Here is an 18,553-nt window from a genome sequence, read left to right as displayed (position 1 = left end):
GCAAGAATCGAGGGATGCGTTAGCGTCTCTCGTAAATATGGGTTCTATTAAAGAAACAAACATTAACAACTTGCTTGCGGGTTACGGCATCGGGGTGAAGAAAGGTACCGCAAGGGCAAACGCAATATCAATTCAAGATCTTGTAAAAAGGTTGAACACAGGATCCGGTCTTCGTCTGGCTTAAAAAAAAATTATTCTTTCTTATAAAAAGTAAGAATGTCGAGCGAAATATTAAATTTTACAGAAGCTATAACCGTTGATGAATCCATTGAAAAATATGAGTTTAAGGCGTATGAGTCTGTAAATGGTACGAATTTAAATTCACCGGGTACCATAAATATCGATATCGGGATGTATGATGTATTTGCTCATCCTGCGGAATCGTACCTACTCATTGAAGGTCAACTAACTAAAGCTAATGGGGATGCATACGCAAACGATGACGTAATAGCGTTAACAAACAATGGGCTTATGCATTTGTTTTCCAATATTACGTATAAGCTATCCGATCAACAAATAGAATCGTTGAATCATCCTGGACAGGCTACGACCATGATTGGAATGCTAAAGTATCCGGATGGGTTTTCAAAAGCGCAAGGACTCAATCAGCTTTGGACTAAAGATACGACGACAACAGCTGTATTAGCAGATAACAAAGGCTTTGATATCAGGCAGGCATACCTTCTTAAGAAGCCAACCACCGCGGGAACATTCTCGTTCGTTGTTCCGCTGAAACACATTTTCGGCTTTTGTGATGACTATGACAAGATTGTGTATGGATTTAAACATACGCTCGCACTTGTTAGAAAATCAGACGATGACGCAATCTTTAGAGCACGTGCAGTGGATGGAGTTCCTGCTGCTGGTAAAGTAAGCATTGATAAATTGTCATGGTTTATGCCTCAGATTTTACCTGCAGATAGTGAAAAATTTCAACTGTACAAATCAATTGAATCAAAGGTAACAGTACCCGTTCCTTTTAGGTCTAGACATTGCGAAAGTATTACAGTACCACAGTCTACATCGTTCAACTGGAGACTAAGTGTTAGAACACCAACCGAAAAACCGCGATACATTTTGGTAGGATTCCAAACTGAGCGCAAAAATAATCAAACAAAAAATACATCGATATTCGATCATTGCGATCTTCATAACATGTACGTGACTGTTAACAATCAACGATACCCTGAGGCTGATTACAACTTATCTTTTCCAAACCAAAAATTCTCACGAGCTTACTATGAAGCGGCTAGATTTAGCGAAAAGTTTTATGGAATGGATCCGCTGGTAACACAGAGTAACATTACACCGATGGATTTCAAAGACCTGTTTCCTATTATGGTGTTTGATGTCAGCAAACAAAGTGAGCGGTTAAAATATGCATCGGTAGAAATGCAAATCCAGGCAACATTCCACCAGAATGTGCCGGCGAATACAGAAGCGTACGCAGTTGTTATTTCCGACCAAATGATAAAATTTACCTCTGACGGATCTAAAATGTATATAGTAATGAAATAATAAAACAATAAATTAGCTTAAGTTTTTTTTTTTTATATAAAAAAAATGAAGTACACAAAGAAAGTATTAATTAAAATGCTCGAAAGTATTAACGTTCCTGCTACGACTAATCAAAGTATAATGGAGTTAATGTTAATTGCAAAGGAAAACGGACTAGATTGGAAACGAGAAGATGTTGTTATACCAGAACCTAATGAAAAAAGACGGCGGGGCAGACCTATACAGTTTTCGCCTAAAGTAATTGTTAAGTTAACGAATGTTGAAACTGGTGAGGAAACAACCTATAACTCAAAATACCAAGCAATAAAAGCGCTTGGTTGTAATATAAAAAAGAGAAACAACGGACAAGTGGTAAATGGAATGAGGTATGAGGTCATGTTTTTATAAGCAAAACACATGCTTATAAAAAAATTGAAATGATCTATATATTTTTTTTTATATATATAAAATGAATAACAAAACTGTAAAAGAGTTGAAGAAAGCCGCAAAAGATCAGGGTCTGGGCGGATATGCGAAGCTCACAAAAGCTGAGTTGATAGCGAGGCTGAGCGGACACAACGATGAGGATTCGGGTGATGATGTATGGGAAAATGCAAGGGAGGATGCATGGGATAATGATGTATGGGAAAATGCGAGGGAGGATACAAGGGCTGAACCAGCTAAAAAACCTACTATGATAAATAGGTTATTTAATTGGGCTGTTAAACCTGTAAAGACTGCTGTAAAAAATAGCTATGATTGGGCTGTTAAACCTGTAAAGACAGCTGCAAAAAATAGCTATGATTGGATTATTACACATACACCAGAGCCTTTAAGAAAAGCAATAAGCGAAAAGGCTAATGCGTTTAAAGCAGAAGTCGAATCTATTTATAATAATTACTATAAGAAGCAGCAAAGAAGTGAACGTGAAATTAAAATTAGTGAAAGTGCCATAGTAATTAAAGAAAGTAAAACTGCACTTAAACGTTTTGCAAGGCAATATGTTATTGATGGGGTTGAAAAAACTGATGCTCCAACATTTTTAGATATTGTTAAACCTGAAGTTGTAACGTTTATGAGCAAACATCGTCAAATAAAAATGAATCTAGTGCTAGTGTGTGAAATGGAGCGGCATTCTATGGAACATGAAACTGGTGTAATCGAAAAAATACCCTTTGTTTCAAGAACTGAAATAGTATTGGAGGGAACTGATGTTGCTGAATTATTTACCCAAATGGTAGATAGGATTTTGGAATCGTTTGCAAATTTTCAAATGAAGGGAAGCAATTGGAGGCTAAAGTCCGTCATTAGACTGGAAATTAACACCGGTACGTATAAGCCGTTAAAAGGTAAATCATACATTCCATTGCCGAAAGAGTTGGCTGCTAAAAAGGCAATTATTAACATAAAGAATGAAGATGACGAATGTTTCAAGTGGTGCGTCACGAGAGCATTAAATCCTATTGTAAAACATTCCGAAAGAATAACCGAACAATTAAAGGAACACGCAAAGTCGTTAAATTGGGATGGTATTAAATTTCCAGTTGCAGTGGATGAAAATGTAATAAGTAAATTTGAAAGAAACAACAACTTGAGCATCAATATATTCGGTTATGATTTTAAAGAAGAGGATATTTACCCACTAATAATAAGTAAAAACAAAAGTGAAAAGGCTATTGATTTATTGCTGATTTCAAATGGAAAAACAAAACATTATTGCTTGATTAAAAATTTTAACAAATTAGCTTCGGGACGAACTGAAACCAGTCACAATAAAATGTATTATTGTAAAAGGTGCTTAACAGGTTATCGAACAGTTGAGGGTCTTCAAAAACACAATGAATATTGTTCATTACACGGCGCACAAAAAATAGTGATGCCAGCAGAGGGAGCCACAGAGTATTTCAAGCATTACTGTAGATCAATGAGGGTTCCGTTTGTAATATATGCAGACTTCGAATCGTTTATCGAGCCTATTAGTTCTTGTAATCCGAATCCTGCGACGTCGTTTACACACAAGTTCCAGAAGCATACGCCTTGCGCGTTTTGCTATCACGTGGTATGCTTTGATGGCTCATTGTATAGTCGAGAGCCTGTTGTGTATTCAGCTAAGAATCAAACAGATGATGTCGCGCAATTATTTGTTAACTCTGTTGAACAAACCACTAAGGATATTTACAACACATTTAAATTTTCCAAGGAAATAATATTCACAAAAGATGATCAAGCTAAATACGATGCTGCGACCACATGTCATATATGCGAAGGTGAAAAAGGCGAGTTTAGGTTAGAAGGCAACACTGATAGCTATACAAAGGTTCGCGATCATTGTCACTTGACAGGAAAGTTTAGAGGAGCGGCACATTCAAAGTGTAATTTAGGGTATAAAATCCCTAAATTTATTCCTGTATTACTACACAATCTTTCTGGATATGACTGTCATCTATTTATTAAAAAGTTAAGTATTGGAGGACGAATTAGCTGCATTCCAAATAACGAGGAAAAGTATATTTCGTTCTGTAAAAAGGTTGTTGTTGACACGTATACAAACAAAAAAGGACGGAAAAAGCCTATTTATCGTGATATTAGGTTTATCGATACCTATAGGTTTATGCGATCGAGTTTGGATGATTTATCAGGAAATCTTACCGATGATCAGTTTCATGAATTGGCTAAGGTCTATAGCGGTAATGAGTTTACACTCTTGAAACAAAAGGGCATCTTTCCATATGATTATGTGAGCTCTGTTGAAAAACTCGCAGAAACGTCATTGCCCCCAAAGGAAGCATTCTACTCAAAGCTCTCGGGTGAGGCTATTAGTAATGATGATTATGAATTTGTAAACAAAGTATGGAAGGCTTTTGGCTGTAAATCAATAAGAGACTACCTTGAACTCTACATAAAGAGTGATGTCTTGCTGCTAGCCGACGTTTTCGAAAACTTCAGAGATGCTAGCAATAAATACTATAAACTAGATCCGGCATGGTATTATACAGCGCCAGGACTGTCTATGGATGCGTGTCTTAAGTTGACAAAGGTAAAACTTGAGCTTATAAACGATTATGACGTGTTGCTAATGTTAAAGCAAGGTATTCGAGGTGGGGTTAGTACAATTTCAACGCGTCTTGGTATTGGAAACAATAAGTATATGGGCAATGATTATGATGAAAGCAAAGACTCATCGTTTATCATTTATCTGGATGCTAACAATCTCTACGGGTGCGCGATGAGTAAGCCACTTCCAACCGGGGGGTTTAAGTGGATGAATGAAAATGAGCTTAACGATTGGAAAAACATTTCATGCACAGAAGGACAGGGGTGTATTTTAGAAGTTGACTTGGAATATCCTGATGAATTACATAATCTTCATAATGACTATCCATTAGCCCCTGAAAACATTATACCTAAGGGATCAAAAGTTAAAAAGCTTATTCCAAACTTGAAAAACAAAACCAAGTATGTAGTACATTATGAAAACTTACAGCAGTATGAAAAGCTAGGGCTCAGAGTTACCAAAATTCACAAAGGAATTAGGTTTAATGAAAGCCCTTGGTTAAAAACATATATCGACTTGAACACTAAATTGCGAACAGCTGCAGCTAACAACTTTGAAAAAGACTTCTTCAAGTTGATGAACAACAGTGTGTTTGGAAAAACAATGGAGAACATCGAAAATCGTGTTGATATCCGATTGGTTAATAATAATACACAGGCGGAAAAGCTCATTGCAAAGGTTAATTTCGACCGCTTGACTATATTTGATGAAAATTTAATAGCTGTACATATGAGAAAAACCAAGTTATGTTATAACAAACCCATTTATCTTGGAATGTCTATTCTAGACTTAAGCAAGACAATAATGTATGAGTTTCACTATAACTACATCAAGGCTAAATATGGACAAATGGCAAAGCTATTGTTTACCGACACAGACAGTCTTGTCTACGAAATTAAAACTAAAGATTTTTATGCAGACATTTCAAACGATGTTGAAAGACTGTTTGATACAAGCGAGTATCCAAAAGATCACCCCTCCGGAATTAAAACGGGTGTAAACAAAAAGGTTATCGGAATGTTCAAAGATGAGGCAGCTGGAAAACAAATAGAGGAATTTGTAGGACTCCGAGCTAAACTGTATTCTTGTAAAATGTATGAAGGAAAGGAAAACAAAAAGTGTAAGGGGGTAAAAAAGAGCGTTATCGAAAACACCATTACACACAACGATTATAAAAACACGCTGTTTTCTCGTCAAGAAGTGCTAAGGTCAATGAACGTTTTCAGATCATACGCGCATGAAATATATACTGAAACGGTCAACAAGGTAGCTCTTAGCGCAAATGATGATAAGCGTGTTATACTAAAAGACGGTATTCATACAATGGCTTATGGACATAACCTCCTAAGAAAAAAACAAAATGAGCAATAATCTCACAGACAATCAAAAAATAATAATAAAAAAGTTTAAGAGCGTGGGTGGGCGTGTTGTCCCCAACATCCCCATATACAGCACGTTCTCAAGCACATCACAACTTATTGATGTCGCAAAGCAACTAAAAAGCTTAAACGTTAGAGTAAGGTATGTGCGCGACAATTATCCCAATATGCCGGGAACACACTGGACGGCATGAATCAAAAACGGTCATAAAAACAAAACATTAATAGCACTATATAAAATGAGTTTTAATACCGAAAAGTATATTAATGTTGAAGGAGTTGTCTTACCAAACGAACCTCTGTCCAATTTCCAGTTAATAGATGCCGCTAAAAAGTTAAAAATTAAACACTTTAGGGGTGTCTATGTTCGCGATGAACTTCCGAAAAGCCCTAAAAAGGAAGAGTGTGGAATTCTAAATCTATGCGACTCGCGAGGAAATGGTACACACTGGACTGCATGGATCAAAAACGGTCATGAAAAACTGTACTTTGACAGTTATGGGTTAGCACCGCCTGTTGAACTCGTCAGCTATATAAGGAATCCTGTGTATTATAATAGCGAAAGAGTACAAACGGATGGTGAGGTATTTTGTGGTCACCTATGTCTTTACATTCTTAAACAATGTGAAAGCGTAAGCTTACAACATGTGATAAACTCATTGTATTAAAAAAAATGTGTATATAAAAATGTCTGTAAACAAATTTGGTCAAACAAACGTCGGATCATCGCAAAGAGTGATTTCAGGAGGGGTTACATTATCACAGGCCATTAATACGTTCTTAAGGCGAGATGGTAGAAATGCCGCTGACGCAAATATTAATATGGATTATCACAATATAATCAATGTATTGGATCCTATGAATGCTCAGGATGCTGCAACAAAAAATTATGTTGATACACACGCTGTTTCAAAGACTGGAGATACTATGACTGGTGATTTAAACATGGGTGGTAGGATGGTTAAAGGATTACCTGTTCATTATCCTCCAACCACGTACTTAGGATCTGAAGCATCTAGTTGGTCTCAAGTTACTCAGTTAGTAAATGCTGAAGTTCAAAATGCGATTAAAATAACAAAGGAACTCATTACAAAGGAACTCATTACAAATACACCTAAAAAAAGTTATTCGGGTTATGTTCCAATTTTAGAGGAGAATATTAGTAGAACTGGATTTGTGGCCACTGCAAGTGCAGCGACTCCTGGTGACTTTCAAGCATACCGCGCATTTAATAGTCTTAATGACAAGGGATCTAATGAAGGCTGGGTCACACCTGCAAAAAAGGGATGGCTGCAAATTAAATGTCCTGAAGCCGTTACCATTTGGAGAGTGGCGCTCAAAGCTCGAGCTATTGATGGTAAAAATATAACTGAATGGAATTTTTCTGGAAGCAATGATGGAAAAACATTTGAACCACTGTTGACATCTACGACTAAGTTGTTTGGCTCTGCTAATGCTCCTTTGTTTTTCGATATTTCAACTACTACAGCATACCTGTATTATAGACTCGCTATACAAGCAAGTACTGGAGCCGGAGATCTTGGAGTTCAAGTTATGCAGTTGTATGTTTTATCAACGTGATTTATAAGTATCAAACTCTAATATAAAACATGAAATTTTATCCGTTTTTTCTAGAATGTAGTAAGCGTGAAACTGATAAGGAAAATAAGAGGTATTTGGAGCTTCTAGGGTTCGGAAAATGTGGTATGATTATTGACAAAGACGATGGAACGTCTACCTTATTAAAATTCAATAAAACGTTTAAAATACCAAAAACATACAGCGTCCAACTGCATGATGAACTTAATCAAATGCTCTGGACTAAAAACGATGAGTTTGAAAAGATGGAAGCAACCATTAAAGAGTCAATGAAACAGTGGGTGAACGTTAAAAAACGGAATCAACTTAGGTTGATTGACAAATACGTGTTAAACTTAGAGTGTGATATAAAGGAGAAAAAATATCGCAAAGGTGCTATTACCACGGCATTCTTACTCGGAATGATCAAACCAAACGACATTGTTTACCAAGACTTTGAAATTAAACATATAAACGAAATATTTTTCAAAGGCCTTCACGAATAATGGTAGTGGTCAAAAGTCCTCGAGCCGCCGCGTTTGCGAATGGGATGCCGCCCCGAGCTTGACTTTTCGGAAATATGTAATATCTTGAAAAAGATATTATACATTTATATATATAGAGAATTTCCTGGGGGATATATAATATCTTGAAAAAGATATTATACATTTATATATAGAATTGCCTGGGACACGGATGGGAAACGGATGGGAAACGGATGGAAAACGGTTGGGAAACGGTTGGGAAACGGTTCTGTCCCAGAAGCCTAATTTTCCCTCTACTTTTAGCCTCATATTGAGGCTTATTGATTAAGTATTGAAAAATAAGGCATAAGCTTAAATTGCTTGCATCAATCCATTTTAATTGACTTCAAAACGTATTGTTTAAATTGCAGTTTAAATCCTCAAAAGAATCACGTTCCATGACGAGTGTGCTTATCATAAAATGAAAGCATGCAACCCAGAATACATGTCATTTATGTAATCAACACTGGTATTTAATTATTATTATCAGTATCGGAATTTATAAACCTCATTAGGTTTGAGGACAATATTTGAGAAAATGAAAAAAAAATTAATTATTTTTAAGAGCTTTACGAATACCGGAAAAGAACACGAACAACGACAATCAAGTTACCCTGGTAATCGATCCGACCGTCCCCGTCAATGTCTACTTCCGCTATCATCTCATCAACTAAAGTTAGAACAAAAAAATCATTATACGTGACACACTTTGACTTAATCAAAAACATTGTGGACAAACTCAACAGATGATAATGGCAGACGCAAAATATGTATCTAAGTATGTTAATTATCAGTAAATAAGCACCATTTTATTCTCGTCGTGAATCCGGTTCACCGGATTGATACTATTGTGCCACTTACCGCAATGCAAAATTGTAGTAAGACACTGCTTTAAGTCTTGTATATTGGGCGCTAATGAGTCGTTATATCACGATCGCCGCTCAAATCTATGATTGTCTTGAAAAATAAAGAAAGGGAGAATAAATAATTTTCTTCTTCAGGAAACGCAACGCAATAAAGAAATAAACCAGAGGCGATCTTCTATAGCGGCTGTTTTACTATATCTTTCTTGCGTTTTTGCGGTTTTGAAGTCTTCAACATGACAACACTCCAGAACGACAAACAGGCGACGGATCACATGAGTGTCGTATTGGCGCTTTGTTTTCGTCTAGCGTTTATATTTTGCGTCATGGCTTGTTGTCGTGCTGGGGAGTTTAAAGGTCGCTAAACAACACTACTTGTGTCTCATTTCTTCATGTTTTATTTAAGATATGTTTTGATAACGGTATTATTCCCTCTTTATGGGGTAAATGTATTATCAAACCTATTCCTAAATCCTCTTCATTAGATAAAAGAGACCCTTTATTATATAGAGGAATCTCATTAGCATCGTCACAGAGGCGTATTTAGGTGGGGGGCTAGGGGGCTAAAGCCCCCCCCCCCAGCTGGCTGGCTAGACACGATTTTTAATAAAAATGAGACCCTAACAGTTTCAATCCACTTGTGTATTTCCTGTCATATGTCCCTAATTAAGTCATAAACAGCTGTCGATTTGTGTGATTAGCCCCCAGGCATGTGTACAGACGATCTAACATTCGTCAGCTAAAGTGCACGCTTCATTGACTGTAAGTAATAAACTGCGCTATTTGATTGGCTGAAGAAGATACATTCAACTAATGAAATTCATCCATACATTTAGCTATAGATAAATGTTTAAATGGCAGGCTAGGTGGAAAGGTGTACCTTACCCACCTACTTCCCTTCAGGGCTCTTTTTCACATTGTGATTCCCAGCTGTACCCCACCATTTACACTGTTTTGTCCATATCATGTGTGTTCCCTGTCAAATTATGCGAGTGTGAAAGGAGTATCAGTGCCCAAGGACTTGTTAAGACAAAACTAAGATCATCAATGGGTCAGGACAGGTTGTCCGCTGTGTGCCTGCTTTCCATTCATAGGGACATGGACATAAACATTTTTATGTTGTACCTAAGTTGACCTAGTAGGAAATCCAACGAGGTTAAATAGGAGGTCCACCCATCTAACTCCGTTAAAAAAGTTATGGATAAAGATAATGTCTCCCACCTCTTTAGTGGTTTGAGAGACATTTGATTTACCCCTGTGTGTCTGTCTGTCCGTGTGTCTGTCACACTTGATGTGTGAACTCAAGTTCTTATTTGTTTCACATGCACTTTTATCGTTGCAAAATGCTGATTAGATAGCAGGAAATCGCATCATTTCAATGTGCCATTTCAAAAAAAATCGACGACGCAAGGGGACACCCCTCCCGCACCCTCCCCTGTTGAGCCCCCCTCTGAAAATTTTCTGGATACGCCTCTGCGTCAATGTATAAGGTTTATTGTAATGTTTTAAATAACAGACTAAGTAAATGGTCTGAGAATAATATAAAAATTTGTGATGAACAAAATGGATTTAGAAAAGGAAGAATCACGACAGACCATATTTTATCTTTAACAAACATTATTGAAAGTCGTAAGAAGAAACAAAAAGATACTTTTTGCGCTTTTATTGATTTAAAAAAAGCATATGATACTATTAATAGAGAAGTTTTATGGCATCGTCTTGAAAATCTTGGTATTACGTGTAAAATGTTGAAAGCTATAAAGTCATTGTATTCAAATGTAAAATCATGTATTCGATTAAATTCTTTTGAAACTGATTGGTTTGATGTAAACTGTGGACTTCGTCAAGGTTGTATCCTATCTCCTTTGATGTTTAATTTGTTCATAGATGATCTGACATTGTATCTTAAGTCATTAGACATTGGTTTAACTTTAGACAATGAAAAGATATGTATTTTGTTGTATGCCGATGATATTGTACTATTATAAGAAACTGCTGAAGATTTGCAAATGTTAATCAATGGCGTAAATGATTGGTGTAAGACTAATGATATGGTGGTAAATTGTAATAAAAGCAATATTGTTCATTTTAGACCAAAATCTACACCATGTACATCGTATAAGTTTAGGTGTGGTTTAAATCAGCTTTCTATAGTTGACAGATATACTTATTTGGGTGTTGTTTTACATGAAAATCTTGATATGAATATTACTGTTAAAGCTGTTGCCCAGAGTGCCAGTCGAGCCTTAGGCCTGTTGATTGCCAAATGCAAATCTGTTGGGGGTCTTCCATATCATGTATTCTCCAAACTCTATGATTAAGTTGTTTGGCCTGTCATTAGCTACAGTGCACCTTTATGGGGTTATCGGTCGTACTCTTGCATAGATTCTGTTAAACACCGGGCTATTCGTTTCTTCCTCGGGGTTGGTAAATATTCACCAAATGATGGAATTTCCGGTGAAATGGCATGGAAGCCACCAATAGTCCGACAATGGAAAAGTGTCTCATTGTTTTGGGCGAGATTGGCATGTATGAACGGGTCGCGGTTCAACAAAAGAGTGGCTATGTGGGCACACGGTGAATCAAGCCGCTCATGTAAAAATTGGATATACAATGTTACTTCTTATTTTATAGAAAATGACATGAATATGTACTGCAATTAAGAAATTCCTATACCAAGATCATTTGCTGTTAATATAGAAGAAATTACACATGAATGTTACATTAATAGCTGGCTTTGACGAATTAATAATGATAGAGGTCCATCTGGCCGAGGACGCAATAAACTTAGACTATATAAGTTGTTAAAGTCTAGTTATTATGTAGAAGAGTATTGTACTCTAACTTTGCACCCATTCGTATTGAAACTGGGCGTTATGAAGGAGTAATAGAAGAAAATAGAACATGCCCTTTTTGTTTAAGTAAAAATGTAGAAAATGAACTTCATGTTATACTTGAATTTCAAATATATAATGACTTAAGAGATAGTTTACTTTCGAAGGCAATTGAATGCAATTCTGAGTTTCCAAACATATCAAAAATAGATCGATTTACTATGCTGTTCTCAAATAAAGACTTGATTAGACAATGTGCCAAAACCTGTCATGCAATTTTAAAAAGACGACAATTTTTACTTTGTAAATAATGTCATATATGTTTTAGTGTAATCTAAAATTTAATTTTATGTAAATGTAGAAAGTCAGTGCTAACTAGTGTATTCCTGATCTGATCAAGAATGATATTCGATTCTCGAAACTGTATTTTACTAGCGCGCTAGTGCTCCAATTTACAGCAATCATTGTCTTAACTTTGATTATTTTATTTTTAAACAAAGAGTAGCACTTATTTTCTATCTCTTAGTATTGTGAATAGTGATAATAGAATGATATTTTATATAATGATATGCAAACATTTGCAATATCTCTTATAGCTCAACATCATGAGCGGTTATATACATAATGTTTTAATGTGAATATGTGTCACTGTTATAAATATGTAATGTATGTATATAAATGAGAATAAAGAATGAAACTACGCTTTCATAACAAATAGACATGCCAGACCGACACAAAGGGCGACAATTGTAATAAATATAGGGTAAATTGATTGTCTGGCGTTTAGCGAGTTTGGTCGTTTAACAAAAATACGCCATAACGACTCACCGGTAAGACATAACGTAAATGTCGTATGTTTTGTATCGACGATATTGTTGTCGCACTGTCGGGTATTTTTTTGGCGTTTGCATTTTAGCGACCTTCTTCAAAACCGACAACACGCCAGAACGATATATGGAAGGTACCAGCTACAATGTATTAAGATTTGGAAACCCAATTTGATTAAGCTTATTTGAAAATGTTCCCGTATTGCTTTTTACGAAACAATGTATTGAAATGGTCATAAAAACAAATCATCACAGTTTTGACTACGAACATATTTGTTGTTTAAACACCGCGTTGAGTACAAAACATTCTGTATAAAATCGGACTAGAAAGACAATCGCAAATCACAACTCCCGTGCATTTTCTTCTATCATAACAATTGTGCTTTAGTTGCATAAAATAGGAGTTAAGAAAACGATAAACGCTTACAGAAACGGTCTTTATCTATGACATCGTGTTGCCAGTATTATATGTTTTAAAATGAAATATGCTAATACACGTTTTAGGCAACTGTTAAACACAATTATAAATCTTTACAATAAATTGTGGCGTAGTGATATGGTGTCCAAATGAGGTAATTGGTGCCATCCCACTTTGAGAGTGTCCTTGAGATCTTTTTGTTAGTCGTTCAGACAAGTACTAGTTTTATCTTGGATACCATCTCGAGAGTTTCTCCATAAATTTTAAGATGAAAACTACGTATATACGATCCTTCTTCCATCTATTTTTGACATGTTTCTGCACATTGACAGTGTAATATCTTTATAGATGGACCTTATTTATTTTTATCTAATAACTTTAATTTGTTTTCTGCACTTTTGATTGAGATCATTTCAGACAAGCGTTTTGTCTGTGACTAATTCTGGCGTAAGTGTGGGTTGCATGTCAAATGTAACTTAAGGAGTCTATTACCACAGAGCGCACATGCAGTGTTTCTCTTTTTTAACGACAAGTGTCTATTACCACAGAACGCACATACTATATTTCATCTTTTTTACGTAAAGCGTCAATTCCACATAACGTACATCCAATGTTTCTCCTTTTTAACGCAAAGCGTCTATTACCGCAGAACGCATATGCAATGTTTTTCGATTCAAGCGTCTAGTACCACAAAACGGACATACTGTGAGCTATAATATACATATATAAATTGTCAGTATTTTAAAACAAATATCGCTAACCAATCTATATACTTAGTTTTGAACGATCTTCACGAGTTTCCTCGCACGAGAACATTCAAACCAAACTTTCCTTTTTGAGTTGCTTAAATATATTTTGTTCGCTTTGATTATCTTGGTTCGATCTAGGATTGGCTGTGGAAGGGAAATTTTTGTTTATTTTTTTTTTGGCCAAACTGAGTATTCGATCATCATGGTAACTTACTTTCCTCCTCCGTGAGGTTCTCTCCTAGGCAATGCAGTATTTCCCGGATGTCTGACGCGCAGATGTATCCACTTCCGCTCTTGTCAAACACCTATCACGAAATTACCATACATGTATAAGCATCGTTATGTGGAAACTGGGTAAATGCATGTGCATAACGTGTCGTCCATGATTATCGTATGCACCTGTGTTACGCCCAAGTCTTTCAGAACGAGGATTTGTTACAATATCATACTTTCTGGTTAAAAGAGATACATAATAAAGGACCACCAGATATCATAAAAAAATACCATTTAACAATTCTTAAAACTAAAAAATACTTTTTAAATAAAGCAAAACTTTAAGACTATAAACAAATTTAAGTTCGGGTATTTTATTTTTCGCATAGAATAGTGATATCAAACAAATGGATAGCTCGCTGGTCATCATCATATTAAACGCTTTGCAAACCATTAAGATCCCGTTTGGTATTTCAGCATTTCCTCTAAAAGAACACAAAGCTTTAACGCATCATGCTGTTCTCACGGTGATCGCCGTTCTTTGTTTCTTCTCGGTGTTATACAAGACTAATACTCACAGTTCCTTCTCCATTGTATACAACTAATTGAACGCTTTTCATAGTTCCGTCTCGATATGATTCAAGTGAGTGTCCACCGTGAATGTCTGTCTTTGTCCATTCTCGATGTTTTACAAGAGCAAGACTCACAGCCCATCTAAGTTCCTTTTTCATAGTATACAACTTATTGAACGCTTGTCACAGTACCGTTATCGATGTCATTCAAGTGAGTACTCACCGTGAACGCTCGTCTTTGTTCCTTCTCGATGTTATACCAGAGTTATGTCAACATGATTTCAGAGGCAGAATTAAGTTTCTCATCTATAAAAGCATGTCATTAAAGTGTTGTACTTACCGTGAACGCCTGTCTGAGTTCCTTCTCCTCGTCCTCCTCAGTATGCTCTGTCAGCCCGCCCATGTTGGCCATCACCTGTACGAACTCCTCGAAACGGAACGTTCCGTCACCTGGAAGATACAAATGTAAACACATTTTCTAACAATATGTATATAATAGATCAGCAATAGACCAAGGACAGATGGAAAGAAGCCACACATGCGAAAATGTATCATATCTAAGAGTGCCGTCGCCATAATGAAACATTTGCGGAAATACGATGCAAACTCTTTACTAGATACATTATGTGGTGTCACATTAGGGCATGCGTATTTTAAGTATTGTCTATATAAAGTGGATATACCGTCAATATGCATATCTAAAGTATTTTGTCATATCCTGTCAGGGAGAAAATGTTAGAAAATGTTAAAGCGTTGAACGACATTAAGAACCCCAACAACAAAGAAATAATTATAAACTATATTGGAAAAATCATGCGCTTTTCATGTCATCCTGTTGGCGACCAGTGTCTTGCACACGAACTCACCGCCAATGTCGATCTCTTTCAGCATCATGGCCAGTTCGTCCGTGGAGGGGAACTGACCCAGGTTCCGTAGTACTGTTGCCAGCTCCTCAGTCTTTATGGAGCCATCCTCGTCCTTGTCAAACAGCTTAAAAGCCTCGCGTAACTCTGCAAACACACATGTATATGTCGACTTTGCTTTTGATTTGACGTAACGATTTATACTCGTGTGTGTTTAACATCTTTAATTGGACAGATTATTAAAATTACCGTAAAAATAAAAATATATACGTGTTAAACTATACTCACCAATTTTATTTTCATACGTTATACCTCTTAAAAGGTACAATTTAATTTTACTTTTTATTTGCTGTTTTGTGTGAGTCACTTAATGCTTATCTGGATGCTTCAAGATAGCTATTAATTCACACATTGGACTAGATTTATATTTCTCCATCGATTTACAGTTATTTTTTCGTAGATGTTCGCATTTCTAAATAACAACAAAGCCAACAAATTTGTTTTCCGAACGTTTCTGGTATTTGAGGATTAAAGATTGATACTGATCGATGGCGATTGGACTTAATAGAAGTCATAATAATTCACATGAATATATTAAAACAATTACAAGTGAACCATTTACATGTCCAAAAGCAACATTTTAATAGGGATCAACTAAGGTAGAACAATATACCATCTTTAAAAGGCACAGCGTAATAACTCCAATAACACTATGTTATTTTCCAATGTACACGTTAATATTAAATTGCGTTTAGCTCCTAAATAGGAAGCTGAATAAATTGTGTTTATTATAGTGATTTCTCAAAATTAAATTGCATTTTAGATATAGTTAACCACCTTTACAAGCAATTACAATAAAACAAAAACACGCACATGTTTACAATTTACAATAAATTAAGATTTACAGAATACTATGATTACATTTTAATCTTACATAACTTAACACGTTAATATTATGCGCATTTTTGGCTAAGTTTTTTTTTAGTTTTCATAAAAAGTGTTTCCATTCTGCAAACGCATCTTCTTTATCCTACCTCGTATCTGGCCTTTGGAATATTTCGTCAGGATGGCATGATCTTTCTGAAAGAGAAACTAGCATACATGTATAATATACTGGACTGTAACAAATTGAAATATGGCATGGACAATAAATTTCTGTAGTTAAAGTGTTATATTGTCCCGTATATATGTATTTTAAACGTTTAGTACTGTTAAATACAATATATATAACCATTACAATACGTTAAAACCATGCTGTGCATTTGTGTACAACATAACGTAGTATGAACTAGAAATATCCACAACCCTCTTTTTAAAACTCTAGTTTAACATTAGGCAAAATATTAATATGTATATGTTAAAAAACACATTTTCAAAATAATTTTTAATTGTTATTAAATATACATACATTTATAGACATGATTTATATGCTGCAGTTAATCCGCGCAAAGTAAACACACCTATCTACAGATTGCAGGAGACTTCTGAATGTATATCTGTGGAGATATTGATCCATGCATCAGACGAGCCGTGAATGGTACTTATTGTAGCAATTTACAACTTCATTGCATACTGAGGATCGACGTTAATATATCCCCTTTAATAACCCAGCGTATTATTGCAGTATGTCGATATTTCTGTCACGAAATTATTTACTAATAGTAGCCACTTATGGAGATGCGTGAAATATTATATTTTAGTAATTTTAATTACAAAGTATGAAGTGTTTGCAGAATGAAAACAGTCATGCTTTTCTGTAAATAACAGGATGAGAAATGAGCAATATTGGTTTTGTGTTTGTCGTTGCCAATACATTTTTTCTAGTTTCCACAACTTCCAAAGGCGCTTTCACGAATCAGCTATCGTGTGTGAACGAGACGCTAAAGTCATGTAAACGATATAATTACTGTAGTAAATAGCTTGTTCACAAACAGACAATAATTACTGCGAAGTTTTTATTGCTTTTACTTCCTGATAGCACAATTGTTAAATTGGATTTATCACTATTACCAGTCAATATTTTCATGGCTTATCATTATTTGGATTTGGCTTCCGGTTGACATGGCGGACAATTTTTTCTCTCTCAATTAAAAAGTAAAAATAAATTAATATTTCGAGAAATAGATAAGTCGCTGCATTATTTATGTGATTTAAACATTATATGGAGTATATTGAGAACCTTGAGAAAGTGATAAACGTTAATTTGCATGATATTTCGGCGAAAAATCGATTTTCTTTATTGTGCGAAACAACAATGGATAACGGAGAGAGATCGAAAACGGAATCCCCGCAGCGCAATCAGAATAAATGAGGAAACGGTACGTCTGAGACTGTCCGGAACAGCAAGCGACAATGTGTGGTTACCGGTGATGATTTAAATTTCAAAAACTTAAGTGTTGACGATAAACTTTCACTTCTACTTTCGAAAATGTCAACAAACGAATCAAACATGGTCGACTTCGGTCGTAGAATTGACAGTGTGCTACAAATCAGCTACAAAGTAAGTGAAATTGAAAAATCGCTAGAATACCAGAACAGTAAAATTACCTTACTTGAGTACAAGTCCGTTGATGCTGAAGCAAGATCCCGTAGAAACAATCTTATTTTCGGCGGGTTCCCTGAGCGCACGAGTGAAGATTGTAGTGATACAATTGAGTCTTTCCTGCGTGACACTATGAGGCTACACGAGCACATTGTTATTGATATGACCCATAGGCTGGGACTGTTAAGACGGAACCAACAGCGCCGCATTATAGTCCGATTCCGTGATTACACAGACACAGAACAGATTCTAGCCAACGCAACAAAGCTGAAAAACACTCATTATAGTGTAAATCGAGATTATCCTCAATAAATAACAAATGCACGTAAATCCCTGTGGCCTGAATATAAATCACTAAAAAGCCAGAACCCAGAAAGTACAGTCCGAATTGTCTACCCAGCAAAACTCATGGTTGGGAACAGAGTTATCCGTGATTTATTCCCAAATAGATCTATCCCGGAAAAGCACGAGTTTAGAAAACCCCACTAATCACCCCGGTACAAACAACGCTGGTCCATTAAATCAACCAATGATAGCTTACTTTAAATGATAACGGTTGATACGGTGTGTGATTTTGAAAGGATTCTAAATGGGTCATGTTTATTTGTACCAGGAGATTAGTGGGTTTTTCCAAAAAGT

The 18,553-nt window shown here is 35.8% G+C and overlaps 1 protein-coding gene across 1 annotated transcript in view; it reads right to left on the bottom strand.

Moving 5' to 3' along the window:
- The window catches only part of LOC127860819 (calmodulin-A-like), a 32,963-nt gene extending 16,171 nt beyond the window's left edge, over nt 1–16,792 (bottom strand). Inside the window, exons 1-6 of the mRNA XM_052399109.1 lie at nt 16,781–16,792; nt 16,407–16,464; nt 15,376–15,519; nt 14,850–14,959; nt 13,939–14,029; nt 8,647–8,703 (exon numbers count right to left, since the gene is read on the bottom strand). Coding sequence (XP_052255069.1) covers nt 8,647–8,703; nt 13,939–14,029; nt 14,850–14,959; nt 15,376–15,519; nt 16,407–16,464; nt 16,781–16,792 — 472 coding nt within the window. The remainder of the gene's footprint in view (nt 1–8,646; nt 8,704–13,938; nt 14,030–14,849; nt 14,960–15,375; nt 15,520–16,406; nt 16,465–16,780) is intronic.
- Between the last annotated feature and the right edge of the window lie 1,761 nt (nt 16,793–18,553).

This window comes from Dreissena polymorpha, chromosome 15 (genome assembly GCF_020536995.1).
Source record: "Dreissena polymorpha isolate Duluth1 chromosome 15, UMN_Dpol_1.0, whole genome shotgun sequence".
Classification (NCBI taxonomy): domain Eukaryota; kingdom Metazoa; phylum Mollusca; class Bivalvia; order Myida; family Dreissenidae; genus Dreissena; species Dreissena polymorpha.
This window is presented reverse-complemented; position numbering and strand designations above follow the sequence as displayed.